This window comes from Myripristis murdjan, chromosome 7 (assembly GCF_902150065.1).
Source record: "Myripristis murdjan chromosome 7, fMyrMur1.1, whole genome shotgun sequence".
NCBI classification, from domain to species: domain Eukaryota; kingdom Metazoa; phylum Chordata; class Actinopteri; order Holocentriformes; family Holocentridae; genus Myripristis; species Myripristis murdjan.
In genome coordinates this window covers 9,283,471-9,300,296 of record NC_043986.1, presented here as the reverse complement: position 1 = coordinate 9,300,296, position 16,826 = coordinate 9,283,471, and the positions used below count along the sequence as shown (strand labels likewise).

The window sequence follows — 16,826 nt, the reverse complement described above, 5'->3', positions numbered from 1 at the left end:
GCGATGAAAGAGCTCTGCAACATGAAGTGCTGTCTGAAAAATCTAACCGGAGAGCTGAATGGACCTTTGCTGCTCACTTACTGTTTTCCTGTTGGTGTGCTTGTGTGCAAAAACAAACAAACAAACAAAAACAACACATAAACACATTTGCATTATATGTAAAATGTTACTACCATTTTTCTCTCTTTCTCTCTCTCTCTCTGTCTGTCTGTCCCTCTGTTTGAATGTGTGTGCATGTGTGTGTGTGTGTGTGTGTGTGTGTATGTGTGTGTTCTATGTGTGCTAGTGTTTGGTTTCTGCCCAAATAATGTGTTCCTCTCATAAAAGCCAGCTGAAGCAAAGTTCAAAGTTCAGGGAAGCTCTCAGCTCTGTCGTCAGAAAACACACATAAACACACACACACACAGAGAAACACACACACACAGAAACACACACACAAACAAACACAAGGACAAGAACATGTATTTGGGGACATAGACACACACACACTCACTGTATCAGCAAAACAAATATTTTTTTTTTCTCAGCTGCATCACTGAGACTGTTTCTCATGACCTGACAACTACTTTAATGCACTGTGTGAGCGTGTGTGTGTGTGTGTGTGTGTGCGTGCGTGTGTGCGTGTGAATTCTGTGGCTTTTAAAAATCCTTTGGGGAAATCATTTGATCCTTCTCGCTGTATCATCTTGGTCACTAACCCTCTCTTTTTCTGCGGTTTCCCACAACAATCCCTGTTGCGTTCAGAAGCACAACCGTTTTTTGATGCTTGCTATTTTTTGTCCTCTTTCTTCATTCCCTTTTTTTGTTTCGCCAGAGCGAAGACTACGACAGACACCGGGATGAATTTGAGCTCACAGCGCAGAGAGTAGAAGAGGTTTCTTCAGGGGAAGTGAGCCTCAGCGAAGTTAGTATGCTGGAAAATTTGCCACAGAGAGAGAGAGAGAGAGAGAGAGAGAGAGAGAGAAAGAAAGAGAGAGAGAGACAGAGAGAGAGAGACAGAGACAGAGTGAGACAGGTACTCATTCCATCTTGTGTCCTCATGTGAAGAAAGAAAGTGAGAAAGAAAACAAAGTGAGAAACAAATACGTATAACACATAATACAATATAAAATAAAAACAATTATACAATTAAATACAATACATAATACAATTAAAAAATAAAAAACAAAGAAAAACAGTTAATAAAGCTCTAATCTAACTAAACATGCACATATTCAGCATATTCAGTATATATTGTACAGTGTATGAATTTGTACAGCAGCTAGTTTCTGCATCTGCCTGACGAATGTGACACGGAGTTTGTTTTCCTGTTTGGCCCGGCAGGTGTTTGCACGGCACAGTTTGTGCTTTCCTGTCAAAATGTCAGGGAAATACACAGCGTGCTATCTGCATACACCGGGCTATGTGATACAAGCGGCGGGAGTTTTTTTTAATAAGAGGTACAGTGGCTATTACGTCCCTCAAATGCACCTTAAAATGTACACTCAGAGAAGAGGAACTGCATTAATAAATGCGTGCAAATGAGGAGCGGCAGGGCAGTGAATGTAAAGAGCTGCACTGAACTCTTTAGATCATAGATATAAAACAACAGATTCTTCAGTTTGGTCTAGTATTTCCTCACGTCTCTCCAACTGGCTTTGTATTTCCCACTAAAAACTCTTTTATCTATCCAAAGAGGGCAACACCGCCTCCCTTCATCTCACCAAACCACGTCCACGTAATTTTTTCAAACAGAGGAAGTGCTGCTGGCTCTTCTGTTGTCACTCCAGGTGCTCTTTGCACGGATCAGCTGCTTCCTGTATTCATTCTCAGCTGTAAATGTTAATTTTTCCTCCAGTAAATCCAAGTCACACCACAGCTGTCTCCTTAAAAAGTGCCATGTCTCAATGCATTTGGTCTTTAAAAGTGTGTATGAAATGAAAGCTTTTGATTTGCAACAAGTGTAGTTTCTTGGACTTTTTTTTTGGAAAAGAGGTGCCTTTAACAGTGAAGTAAATACTGTGCAGTTAACACATGGAAATAGTCACTGAATGATCCATGTACAGTACCTGTTCCTCTGAATACAAACAGCACTAAACGTCACTCCTCTAATATTGCACCTGTTTGAACGATCCATGTCTTCATGTCTTATCTGCGTCTCCCTCTGACGACAGATGTGGATGTGATGCATTAGATCAACAGTTTCCACTTGGATTCACCCGGTTGCTCCATTTCATGCAAGGATGACATTTTCTTTAAATCCGACATAGTTGATACACAGAGAAATAATGAGCTTTTAAATCACTTTACACTGAATTTGCACGATTTATAAAGCCTTAATGCAGCCCTTGGCTCTTACTGATTAATTCATTCATTTATTCATTCACTTAACTCTCCTGTTACATTCAAACTTACTAACATTTTTTATCAATTGGGATCAATTTGACCCCAGTAATTTAAACCTACAGAAAGTGATTATGATGAAAATTGTTAGCCAAGTTTATGCATCAGGTACTTTATGTTTCTTCTTGACAATCTAAATAGCCCTTTAAATAAAACATATAACCTCCCTCACAAGTTTTTTTTGACAATTGTAAATTATATTTTATACTTTCTCAGTGCCATCCAAAACAACTAAAGAAAATTTGTGTAAAACATCATGTTCATTTTATGCTTACCCAGTTCGACTTGTCCCCATTAAATTAGGAAAAGTTATTAAATATGAAGCCATGAAACAATGTTAATCATGTATTTAGAGGCATTAAACATTGAATGGTGTCAAATGAACACCACAGGAGGATAAGAGGGTTAATCCTTTATTTATTTGTTTTGATTACGTTGCTTTGGCTGTTATTTGCTGTAAAAGTAATAAGTAGGGATAATGGTGATCATTATTATTGATGTGCATGACGGATGCACTGGCTCCTGGATGTGTGTGTGTGTGTGTGTGTGTGTCTGTGTGGCAGCTCTGCCCTCAATGATCAAAGGCACAGGGCTGCTGCCTCCCACATGGACACATGCACTCCAACATGTGCATACACTCCTCGAAATGTATGGATGTACACACGTAGACAGGCACACACACACACGCACACACACACACACCCTAGATACAACAACCAGGCTGCAAAGCAAAGTGACAGCTGTATTGTTGACAGATGGATCTATTCAGCCATAATGGGAACTAATGATTGCACTTTTTTTTTTTTTTTTTTTTTTTTTTGCTGGCAGTGGAAAAAAAATAAAGTGTATTTGACACACGTCCACCCAGGCGTTAGAGAGAAGTCACCTGTGTGTGCAGAAACCACTCTCGTCTAGACACAACGCAACAGACAGTTTATTGTGAAACAGGTTTATGCATCTCATGCCATTTTCATAACTTTAACACAGTAATTGTCGAATTTAGTGGCTGCTAAACTCACAATTGTGTACAAGTTACAAAGAGAAACGTATGCACGGTCATTTCAGTGCACAGTGGTGTGTCAGTCTGACAGTTTGCGGAAGTCAGTGTGGTTAAAACTTCAGACATGCAGAATACATAAACAAGGAACTTTTTCGACTGCAGAAGAAGACAAGCTTTCCCATCTTTGATATTTCAACCTTTAGCTGGATGATATCTTTAGCAAACTGAGACGAAACCTTAAGAAACGGCAAGTAAAGCATCATCAAAGTCAATTCATGCGTCTGTACTGCATAATGATTACGCATCAGTACCCAAACGCTTCCTTGTGAGGCAGGAGCAAACAGTACAGCAACCAAACTGCGACTCACTGAACATTTTCAATATGCATGTGTGCCTTCAGGGTGAAATCATGAACATTTTGTCAGCTGCTTTGCCCATAAGACGGAGAGACACAGGAACACTACAGGCTAAAGCTTTACATACATCCACATCATTCAAGCTGCTGATCTAGGGTCCATTTTGCCCTCCTCGGTGGTATCTGTATCCCTCAGAAGGACGAGTAAATCTGACCCTAGACCAGCACTCGGTGGGGAATCCGCTCTGATTCGAGAGAGGTGACATTCAGAAGTCGGGCCCCTCCTTCTTCAGGTTTTTGTAGTCGGTAGTGATGGCCACAAACTGCGCCGAGACAGAGAAATAGGGATCATCAGATGCAAAATCATTATGTTTATCAATAATATGATCTTTCAAATGAAATCCTGACCATTAAAAAACCTAAAACATGGTTAAAAACAGGGATTGGTGACTTACATTGTGCTTCTAGTGCTGTTTTGTTGATTTAGGGCGTCATTCTGTTTTTCTAACTCGATGCACATAGAGAGCAGCTGCAGCTACAGTGGAGCTTAATGACAAACAGCAGTGAGCTGTTCTCCTTCTGCACTGATTTTCTCCCTGTATGTTTGTCGAACAGCACTGCTAATTTGAAAGTCCAAAGGAGCCCCTTTATTTTTAGCGGCTGATATTGAGACCTGACAGCTAATGTGTGTTTGTTTCAGCTAATTGTTGATTATTTTTTCCCCCCTATTAATGGCACTGCAGTGCAATGAGAATATCTTACAGAATAACACAAATACAACATCAAACAACAAAACGGCACCAGAAACGCAAAGTAAGGTGCCAGCTGAAGGTTTTTAAACAGTTTTAATGTATTTTAAGATTGATTTTTTTTTAAAATTTTTAAAAAAAAAGGTTGTTCAAATAATTATTGCATCTAATTCCAGGGTGCACACTTACATATCAGACATGAAAATTAAATTAGATTTGGCAGTTTGCTTGTCCTGCCAAATCAATACTGACGCTTTTTAGTATGTGTACAGTGTTTCTGTATGTGTGTGTGTGTGTGTGTGTGTGTGTGTGTGTGTGTGTGTGTGTGTGTGTGTGTGTGTGCCTGTGTGTGTATGCATGCACTCAGTGTGTGTTCGTGAGTGTTACTGTACCTTGTACTGGTAGGTGGGATCAAGCTTATTCCAGGGCTCAGGGTTGCTGGTCTTGTTCCACCTAAACACACACACACACACACACACACACATGCACAAACAGAAATGAAATAATAGTATTAGTGTTGTCAAAAGTGATCTGACGACCTTCTGATCTTTTTTTATTACATTACTGCTTGGTTTGATGATAAAAAAAAAAAAAAAAAAAAAAACTAAAAAAAAAAATGTAAAATGAAGCAAGGACAAACAAAAGTTGCGAGTGAGATTCAAACTCAGCGCACAGTACGAGCCTTCAGCCTGCTGTGGTTTCACCGAGAGACACTCTCTAATATTTTCTGTAAGCAAATTAACAGTTGAAGAGAAAATACACCATCCTGTGAGCTCTTAGTGGATTATTGTTATTAGTGGATCATTAGTGCAAGTCAACAGTTTGGACAGCAGCAGGGGGAGGAAATCCAAGCAAGAGGCAGTTTGAGGGGGAGATGAAGGGAAACGGCTTCCCTGTTGTTAGAAAAATCATGAAAAGTGTTTCTCTTGTTAGCTATAAGGGTATGGGGAGGGGGTGGTGGGGTAAACATATCTGCACACCGCACAGCTTGTTACATTTTTTTTTTTTTCTTTTCCAAATCTGCATTTCAAGATGAAATCACAGCGTATTAGGATGAGAGGAAGATTGAGTTGAATTACTGTAGTCTAAAATCCATTATTTCCCTGTTTCCTTTGACCTTCCACCTCAAGTTCAGGTTCAAGTTCAAGTTCAAGTTCAAGTTCAAGTTTATTTAAAGCCCAGTATCGCTGTGTAAAGTCTCAAAGGGTTTTACATGGCCACAAGTTTACAGCAAAAAGCTTAAAACTGAACTGCAGTCTATCATACGGTGCTGATGTTCACTGCTCAATATTTAAGAAACAGAGGTGATCCTCGGGTTTGATCATATCCAGTGGTGAGTTTATTTCCATGCCAGAAATCGTGTTAGCTTTGAAATAACTGGATCCGAGATCAGATTACTCTGGATTATTGACTCAGGTGTCAGGCCGGGATCGCAGCTTTCCATGGAAAAAGAAGAATGTTGAGCCTTACGTAACGTGGGGTCCCTTGGCAAGCCGCACCAGATACAAGGTCGCCCCACCCATTCCCAGACAGATGAAGAAGAACTGGGGGATGAGCTACAGAGAGAGAGAGAGAGAGAGAGAGAGAGAGAGAGAGAGAGAGAGAGAGAGAGAGAGTCAGTGCATTAAGACTCCATGGCTTCTTGTAACATTATATTTGATCTTTCCTTAATGCAATTCATAATTTCTACTAACTCGCACATAAATGACACTTACTTTAAGTTCAAGTTCATTTAAAGCCCAATATTAATGTTTACAATCACAAAGGGCTTTAAATGCCCTCAACAAGTTTACAAATTTTACAAGTTTAGCCAGAACCTTTAAGAAAAAGAACTGATCATCTCTCTGTTAGCTGCCCAAAGCCAAAAGCACAGCTTGATGGAAGTAAAATAAACACATAAATATGCACACTGGAGATGGCTTCAAGCTGCAGTTGTAGTATTTCCCAGTACTCAAATGCATACGTACATGCATTTGACGTTGTTTGGTCCGCGGTCTACAGTGCATGCAGTGTGCTGGCTGTCAGAAGCAACATTTCTCATGGACATTTTCTCGACTGATTCAAACTGATGAGCAGCAGAAGGAAGGAACAGCTGCAGCCATGAATACCTCCGTGCATTTCAGGTGTTTATCTTGACATTTTAACGTTTGAAAATTTGACGAGAATTATACCAGGTTTTCAAAATGAATCTCTCAGACACTGGACATGTTTTTAGTTTTTCAGATTTTAAACAAAGAACCAGCACTTGTTGCAGAACAATATGAAGGAAGATGAAGAATAACGGTACGCCTTGTTGACTCAGAAAACAAAATGCAGCTACTTCTGGGAATAATTATAATGTAAAACAAAATATGAGAGAAGCAACCACACCTGTCTATGTGTTAACGTTGGGGAAACCATGCTCTGCTGAGTTATTTGCATTTGGCCAATATTCTGATGGGGTACAACATATAAACTGAGGGCAGAATTGCCACAGGCACCTTTCATGCACTCCTATTCCTCTTGGCACGAGCCGCACTCAGTTTCCACAGCATGAATCCTGTGCCTGTCATTATGATCGCTGACTACCTCACTGAGTATGCTAATGCAAAAGCACATCCTTGAATTAAACAAGGGCAAGTACAGTATCTCTGACTGAGAAGTGAATTCAACCAACTTCTTCCACTCTGACACAGAATACAAACTTATGCTCCCCACACTTTCACTTTCACTTCACTTTCAGCTTTATTGTCTCCGGGGAATTTTGCAGCAATAGTATAACACATAATGTAAACCCAATGTAAACTATACGGTAAAAAAAACAACAACTCTCAGGCTGAAGAAAACATCTCATTTAAAGGATGTGGCATGCATACAGGCATGCAATTTTTATTGTGGCTTACCAATAGGGACAAAAAAACGTTATCAAATCTGTTTAGTTACAAACCATTATGTTGTCATGGAGATGTCTGTCTCTCTATCGCTGATTGACTTCACACAATAGTAACATACAGTATGTCAACATACTATATAATCTTATAACTTTTACGATTGCTTTTGTAAACATCCGAGGTCTGGTAGGTCTTTCCTCAGAAAAATCTTCTGCCTCGCTGGAAACGATGCATTTTTCATGCAGCTGCAACTGCAGTTTGTTTGATATAAACAGAAGAAGAACTGGGTAGTTGTGATATCTACCATCACTGACCAGACTAAGAAAAGAGTGGTGCGACCCACAGAAATGTGAACTCCATGAACCCCGAAGCAGGTCCTTAAAAGGCCCAGGTGATATTAGCTCCTTACCATTCTGGGCCTTTCTTTGACCCGTTTTTCGTGAGGGGGCAGGAGATCTTCAGGGGGAAACAAAATGTAAACAGTAGATGCCACATATTAGTGGTAAACATCACCTGAAAGCTGAGAACGTGCAAATTGATTTGAGATGCAGCTCAGCACTCTGTGACAAGTTATTATAGCCATAAATCTGTAATAAACGTGGTGTTTTAGTTAGGCACCTGTTTTTTGTTTTTTTTTTTCAATCATTTGTTTGTCAAGTGTATAAGAGGTGGAACATTATGATGGGTGCATATGGTAGCCATTCCCTTGTTCAACGATCTGTCATAAGTTGTTGCAGAGATTTTGGGTTGATACCATTTGTTACACAGATTTGGTGCAACGTGTAACCACTGTAACCTCTAGAGAATGAATAAAAATGCTCTGCAGAGCCCTCTACAGCCTCCGAAAGACAGTAAGTCGGCCTGAAGGGGTTAAATGACAAAGATAACAAAGTGATGACAAAGTTTACATCATACTCATTGTATGACTATCCTTTAAAAGCACATATTTATTTAAACCACACGTTATATATTAATTCGGGATGTTGACTGATAGCTCTATAAAAAACAATGTAGATTGGACAGTTGAAGTAAGGACTGCATAAACTCAGCTGAAAAGGAAAAGTAAACATGTAATCTATCAGTGTCAGGACGACAATGAGAACCATGCAGATTCAACCTTCAAAATTTGTGTATGCATTTTTCCTCAGATGAGTTCAACATGTCCTCACTTCAGTGCAGTTTTACACAGTCCACCTCAACGTAGCCGTTAAAAATAAACCACTGCTGTTTCATCTATAAAGGATAAATAAATGGCCATATAGTCAAATACAACCGACCGCCGACCTCTGCCTTTACTCTGCTCTTCATCAACACAACATGCAACATGCCACTTGTTGCCGTGACAACCCGTCTTGTCTCTTTCTGCCACGCCCTGTGCTTGTTTGTACTTTTAATTAGGCCCTTAAATGGCCCCTTGTGGGGTATGAATCTTGATTACTCTGTATTGTGCTGTATCATATCATATCGAATCAAATTGCATCTTATCGTACCGTATCACATTGTATTGTGTCATATTGTATCTAATCTTATTGTATCATATCGTATTGTATCGTATCAAACCATATCTTATCTTATCTTACTGAATTGTATCATATCTTATCATATTGTATCGTGACGTATCATGATGTAACAGATCGTATCACATCATATCGCATTGCATCGTTGAGTGTGTTGTGTTGCATTTTATGGTATTGTGTTGTGTGGTATTGTTATGTTCTGCTGGGTTGTGCTGTGCTGTGTTGTCTTGTATTGTATTGTATTGTCTTGTGTTGTGTTGTATTTTATGGTACTCTATTGTGCTATGTAATGTTGTGTTGTGTTGTGTTGTGTTGTGTTGTGTTGTGTTGTGTTGTGTTGTGTTGTGTTGTGTAGCATTGTGTAGCGTTGTGTTGTGTTGTGTTGTAGTGTGTTAGAGTCTTCCTGGTTACAGATTACTGCAGCAGAGCGGAGCGGAGCAGCTGACCAGTGCAGCTCTTGGGATTAGCCTCCAACGGCCTGGTTCTGCTACGTCATCCCAATAAACCTGCTGACACAGGCACACGTCATGTGCATGTGCGTGTGTGTGTGTGTGTGTGTGTGTGTGTCTGCCATGTGTTTGTAGGTGTGTGTGTGTGTATGTGTGAGTGAGAAAAAAAAACAAACCTTTGATTTATAATAAAGAGATGTAAAGATCAGCTGGCAGAGCACTTTGTTCTGTCAGGTGAAATTACACATGAGGACACAAGACGGAACGAGTACCTGTCTCTCTCTCTCTCTCTCTCTCTCTCTCACACACACACACACACACACACACACACACACACACACACACACACACAATTGTCTTGGTGTGTATATCTAACGGTCTGATTCACTATCTGCTTGTCCGCCTCCATCTGTTTGACTATCTGTCTGCCTGTCTGACTCTCCATCTGCCTGTCCGGCTCTCTATTCATCTGTCTGCTTCTCTATCTGCTTGTCTGACTCTCTGACTGTCTGACTCACTATTTTCTGTCTGTCTGTCTCTCTATCCATCTGACTTTCTGTCTGTCTCCTCCTCTGTCTGTCTGCCTGATTCTGTCTGTCTGACTTCATTCTATCTCTTTTTATGACCAACTCTTTGTCTGCCTGTCTGTCTCCCTATCTGTCTGTCTCCATATCTGTCTGATTATCTTTCTAGCAGTCTGTGTGACTTTCTGTCTGTCTGACTTGCTATCCTCTGTCTCCCTATCCATCTGACTTTCTGTCCATCTGTCTCTCTATCTGTCTGTCTGATTCTAATTAACACCCTGTCTTTCTGAATGATTTTTTTCTGCCTGTCTAGCTCTCATTCTACCTGTCCAACTCCCTCTCTGATTCTCTCTCTCTCTCCGTCTCTCTGTCCCTCTATGTCTCTATATCCGTCAGACTCTATCTGCCTGTCTAACTGCCTCTCTGACTCTCTGTCTCTGTCTGTGTGTCTGTCTGTCTATCTGTCTGTCAAACAGACGAGCAGATCAAGGAGGCTGGTAGAGTCTCATAGGGATTCCCTCCCTGCAGTTCTCCTCTATCTCAGGCTGCCGGCCTGTCTCTCTGCCTGCCTGTCTCTCTATCTGTCTGTCTAACTGTCAGGATGATAGACCAGATCAAGGGGAATGGTAGAGTCTCATAGGGATTCCCTCCCTGCAGCTCCTCTCTCTCTCTCTCCTGGGAGGGTGATGACAAGGAGGGGAAACTCTGTCACTCAGCAGGAAAAACGGGGCTCAAACTCAACTCCCTGGGCTCCGCTCCCTGTCAGACAAGCTTGTCGAAAACGCAGAAATAATCCCTCACCCTGTAGGCCCAACTCACTTTTTTTAATTTCAGTCCAAGCACTTGTTTCTTAAATGCTTGGATTTAGTCAGTTTGGATTTAGGAGGTTTGTAAAGGTCACAGAGCTGTCTCTCTCTCTCTTTTTTACAGTAAGTCTTTGGCTTCATTTCAAATGAACTACTACAGTAAACTGACTGATAGAAAGTAGATGGGATTAGATGAGACAAAATTAGACTTCCGATCACCTCGCCAACTGTGACCAGTTCATTCACCACCTAATGTACTTACTATACACACTCATCAGGGTTTTTTTTTTTTTCTGTGCTATCATCAACAAAGTGTGGCATTTGTAACCAAAGGAAGTAATTTGTGCGCAGCTATAGGCCTAATAAATCCTATGAAACATATTTTAGAGTTATATTTTCCAAAATCACAGCAGAGAAAAGTCCATATAGATCCATTTATGAATCTACCACAGGGAATACCATAAATTGAGATTACTATAAACTCACTAGGCCTAGGTACTACAGAAACTATAAACTTCCAGGAATATTTGAATATGTAGTATTTTTCATTTCTATCGCTATAATACACGGGAGCTGTCCAAATGCTGATTCTGCAAAGTCGTGCCAATCCATGTTATGCAAGAGTTGCGCATCTGTGATTTAAAGTAGGCCTAATTCTACAATCATTTTAAGTGCAAAATACGAGAAAGTGAACGGAAAGACTCAAGTTCAAGTTCATTCTTGTCCATTACTCAGGCTCAGTTTAAGTCTAAATTGCTCTTTTGCCGGTCCTAATCAAACTTAAGCAACATGCACAACATTTTCCAGTGAAATAAGTTTTGCAGTTTTTGTCACAAAAGTAATAGCAGTCATGCAAAGTCTCAAAAATTGCTGTTTACTTACGCCGGGGTGCTTCTTGGCATGCTCTACTGCCGTCCGGAATATCATGGCTCCAATTTACAGAAGTTTATGAAGCATGTATGGAGGGAAGTTATGCGGCTAAAGCAGCGAGTTGCCAGGCCCAACACCCAAAACACTGAGACGGACTAAAGGATTTAAACCTGTTGCTTTGTCTGTGGAGGGAGGGAGAGAGGGATGAGGAGGAGGAGGGAGGAGGGGGAGAGAGGGTGAATTTACATCTGATCCTCACTGTTCCTTCTGGACCCTCTGTGATAATTACTGTGCTGTTGGTGCAAAATATGTTGCAAGTAGGCCATACTGTCGTATAATTTTCTAGTGATTGTTGAAGTCGGAGCCATTTTCGTCTCGTATCAGGATGTCCGATCAGAAGAAGCTGCGCTCCAGCTGAGAGGCACAGAGGCGCTTTCCTGTCCTTCACTCAGGCTGAGGGGTTTTCAGGCCTTGGGGAGATGACTGGAGGAAATGGAAAAGCATGCAAACACTGTGTCCTTTCAAAGGCGACCAGAGAGACAGGCGTGTGTCTGACGGCGAGCTCGAGGATTTCTAGGCTTATGACAACAAAGGCAGCAGTATATTGATAATAGTCCACGTCACATTCAAATATTGATCTACAAAGGCTGTTGCTAGGGATGATTATCAGAGAAAGTCAGGAGGAGAAAAATGCACCAAAATGTTGAAAAAGATGCAGTCTGGTGGGGATGCAAAGAAAGAAAACGCGATTTTGCACGAAAGTCACAAAAGATTTTGCACCGTGCAGGCTCAGCTGCAGATGCTGCTGTGACTCCGCTCCAAACACACCGAAGGGAAACTGTTGTACTCCACATAATACGGTCCCTCGCCTCTGTTCCTGGCAACCAAAGCCAAATTAGGCTATCATAAAACATAATCCCCTTGTTTTCTGTCTTTACGACTCATCAAATGGCAAATCAACGCAGTGGGGAGCCGCTCAGACTGACAGAGCCTACTGGGCGTCTCAACCGGTTAATTTTGTGGATGACATGATGCATATTTGGAGATAATACGCCTATTGGCTACATAAATTAATTTTATGGATGGGGATGCCTGGGCAGCAACTTGGTCAAAGTGCTATAGTTGACTGATTAATTAAACTCTGTGTATCCTTTACCTGGAAACTGGTGACACACAAGCCAACACATCCTCGCTTGACCTTTATGGAGTGAAATGTGGTGTGGAAAAAAGATGAAACCACAATGAAAATATAAATTTCATTTACCCAGAAAACAGCAGCATGACACTTTCACATGAGAAGTGCAAGTTATTTACAGTCTGTTACCTTGACTTCCTGTATATGTATTTTAATTGTGTTGTTTCAGATTTATAGAGAAAGGAAACTGCATATTGGTATAATGTATCATATAAGTAGCCTATATGGTAATAAGGAACACACACACACATCTCTATGCATGCACAGAGGTTATCAAATTAAACGTAGCCTACACATTATATAGAGCTGCCTCTGGGATTCGGTTTAATTAGAAGTTAAAACAAGACGACCCTGTTCACCGAGTGTGTTTCACTTCCAAACCCACAGAGGTTTCTTTACACCTCTGGCTCCACTCATCTCTGTCCTCAGACAAAAAAGCAGGACCATTAAGGAAATGTGATGCTCCTCTTTCATGCAACACTGATTCACTGCAGTCAGACGGAAACCTGGTATCTCCACAAGGTCCATTTTTTCAGAACACAACAGCCCTCTCTCTCCAGATAGACACCCACTTGTATGTGTTTTTGTTTAGGTTTGGAACTGATTTCATGGAGCCTAAAGGTCGTGAAAGTTGAGCGGTTTGAAAGTTTAAAAGTTGAACAGTCCTTGAAAGCCTTCGGTTTGAGGGGGGAAACATGATCATCTCCGAAAAAATGGGAGCTACAAGGTTTTTTTTTTTCCTGCGACAACAGCGATTTATTAAGCAGAGTTCATCAGCCTCAGACGAGGTGTCTGCAGGCAGTAATAAATCCCTGTGTGGGAAGGGCTATAGTTCTCCCAACCTGTCAAAGCAGCGTGTGTGTATGTGTGCCTGTGCCCCTGTGTGTGTGTGTGTGTGTGTGTGTGCAATACAGTCTTTTGCAAATGAGCTCCTGCAAGTGTCTTGTTAGTCCCAAATCAGACCAGCATCTCTGTTCTGACATCAAAGATCTGAATAAATTGCACTGGGTCCCACTTATGTGAAGAGACTGTGTGTGTGTGTGTGTGTGTGTGTGTGTGTGTGTGTGTGTGTGTGTGTGTGTGTGGTCCTTGCTAAAGAATCCAGCATTATTATTTGAATCCTCAAATGAAGGCTAAATTTGAATGGTGCCCATTAAAGGAGAAGAGGGCAGGTGCAGACGGAGAATGTGTGTGTTTGGTCATGTTGTGCGTGAGTGTGTTTGTGTGTGTGTGTGTGTGTGTGTAAAAGGTTACTTTGCATATTACTGACAAGCTGACCCTTTACACCTTCTACACCTGGAATCTCTATCAGTTTTTCCATTAATATGCCTTGACATTTACACGGGAAACATGAAATGGTGCCAAAGAAACGATGTTTGGTTATTCAAAGGAAAATGATTTTCTTGCGTAGAAAAGGAGATTGACAGCAGACTGTCGACACTCGGCCCTCCACGCCGTCTTGTTGCTGTACCCGCTGGAGGCGTCCGAGGCCTGTTTAGGTCAGCCAGCTTAGTGTCAGCGCTGTTCCTGTTGATCTGTGAGCCTCTAAGTCAGAGCTAAGTCCCTCCACTTGGACAGCAGCCAACATCGTTCACAGGCCCTGCTGAGGACACAGTGGTCGGCTGGAGTCTTGCAGTGCCACTTTATTTATTTATTTAGGCTACTTTTAGTGAAGGTTTGTAAGATTCCTAATTACTTTTGGGTGAGTTTTGTGTGGAGCCAGTGAATTCAGAAGCCACTGCATCACTTCAAAAAGACTGTGACTCGTTACAAGAAAACAAGAGCTTTGGTTTTGTGTTTTTTTTTTCTCTCTCTCTCTCTCTCTCTCTCTCTCTCTTCTCAAAAGTGAGAAAGTTTTTGTGTTCTTTATATGCAAACAATTGTATGTGCTAATTGAGCAAATTAAACACACTGTTACACTTTTGCTTTGAAGTGGTCTCTCATCTTTCATTTTTGATTCGCAGCACTTTCTCGGCACCCAGTTTCCCTCAAAATTACTCAAAATATGACTTTTTGAACAACAATAACAGCACAATCGGCGAGTGGGTGAGTGTGCAAGTACCACAAAAGCCTTTTTATTATTTGTGTGACATTTCTGCAGCATCATCATCATCATCATCATCTTCATCATCACCACGATGACTAAACTAAACTACGCCAAGAGGACAGACCAAAACAACAGGGCGAGTTCGGTTTCAAACCTCTGTACAAAGGAAAAATGAGGAACTGTATGATGTCCTCAGAGACAGAATTTGGGATCAGCAATAGACTTTTTTTTTTTTAACAAACATGTTTTGCTCAGAATAAAATAAAACAAGACTGTCCAGGCCACTACAAAAAATAAATAAATAAATAGTAATAATAATCTTTCTGCACTTCTGTTGTGGTGCCAGGTCTGGTTCCCATGATGGAAGTGTTTCACTCCTTGTTTACCTCCATCTGTCTCATGAATCGACCCAAAAGGGGACTGTGCGGATATCAGCTTAGCTCTGCCTGGAGTTCCTGCTGACCTGCGAGGCTGCAGCTCACAGTTAAGTCCACCTAATTGGAAACCAGCCAACTCTATAGGCACGTTTTCAACTGCGAGACCAAGTTGTCTCTAGCACACTTCAGGGTTGTTTAACAGCAGATCTGCAGTAACTATCGCTTCAAAATTCATGCAGAATTGGATGGATGAATTTATCAAACAGCCACCGCCCATTACAGAGTTTTTTTTTTTTTTTTTAACTTTCAGAGTCTCAGCAGTAAGAATCACTGCACTGGATCAGCACTATAGCACATTCATCCTCAATAAAGATATTAATAATGTCGTTTTATGTCTCCAAAATCTGAATTATTTTGTCTCCCTTCTGATCTCTTTGCCCTTAGAAATGATTTATGTGCTGGGTAAATAGAGCTGCTGATCATTTTACAAGCAGAGGGTGTGACATGATGGGAGAAGCATCCCCATCAGTCCCAGCTGATTACAGACTGAAGGATATTATATAAAAGTCCAGTCAATCTTTTTTACTTGCACCTGAAGCTTTACACATATACTTTTCATGAACTTTTACCGGAACATGCAGGGTAGCCATAGAAATATATATGTTTTTTATGTTTTCTGCATTTGAACATACAAGCCTTCTCTCTTTTGTTAGATTTGAGAAAATCACCCGCTGGTTACACACAGACTCTGGCCACATTTGGCCTCGCTGCAGAAACCAGGCGATCTGTCTGCGGCTGCTGCTTGATGTGAAGCAGACGAGCTGGCCGAGGGTTTGAACCCTCAGCTGTGGCACAGTTTATCATCACGTAATGCTATTAGACAGCAGGGGTCTGCTGGGCTAATAATGCGGACAAACAAGGAACAGCACATTGCTACGTGGACAACACACACAAGAGAGAGAGAGAGAGAGAGAGAGGTGGGTCATTTAAGATTTAAAAACCCATGCCCACAGTATTCATGCATAACCAGCGTCTAATGCCAAAGGTTGTCATGTTGCAAAAGGATTTTCATGTTCTTGGGAAATTATTAACACTGATTAGCACTGCTGGGCTGTAGAGTATAAGCCTGAAAACAAAGTACACTTTGTTCAACTAGTTTTCAAAGAAGGCCACAGGATGCATTAAAGTATGGAAAAGTATATTTACAACAGCTTGTAAAAACATCTCCGCAGAGGAGGCTTGAAACCTGCTGGCATTGAGAAGTCACAGTCAGTCACAGCAGGCAGTCTGGCACTCAGCTCTGTAGTATTTCACTCTTTTAGAATAAAACTGTAATACCTCAAACTGCACACAGGGGGCGCCAGAGCTGCAGATAGTAGAGTTTGATTTTATGTTGTAGACCTGCGACATCTAGTGGTGTGAAGTTGAATTGCAGCTAATTAGACGTATCTGATCTAATGACACGTATAAAAAATGTTATACACACAAACACATAAACACACACACACACACACACACACACACACACACACAAACACACACACACACACACACACACACACACACACACACACACATAGTTTGAATGGGGGCATGAAACATGGATTTCTTTTCTATGGATTGATTCATGTTTATAATTTTTTACAGCTTCACAGCATTTTGTATGCCAGTGATACCACACAGCA

At 41.1% G+C, this 16,826-nt stretch overlaps 1 protein-coding gene across 1 annotated transcript; it reads right to left on the bottom strand.

Moving 5' to 3' along the window:
- Positions 1–3,294: 3,294 nt before the first annotated feature.
- ndufa4l2a (NDUFA4 mitochondrial complex associated like 2a) lies at positions 3,295–11,686 on the bottom strand. Its single transcript, XM_030054927.1, has 4 exons — positions 11,535–11,686; positions 5,957–6,042; positions 4,879–4,939; positions 3,295–4,060 (listed from the first exon to the last, which is right to left on the bottom strand). The coding sequence occupies exons 1-4, from the start codon at positions 11,577–11,579 to the stop codon at positions 4,004–4,006; spliced, it is 249 nt and encodes an 82-aa protein (XP_029910787.1). The 5' UTR covers positions 11,580–11,686; the 3' UTR covers positions 3,295–4,003.
- Positions 11,687–16,826: the final 5,140 nt, after the last annotated feature.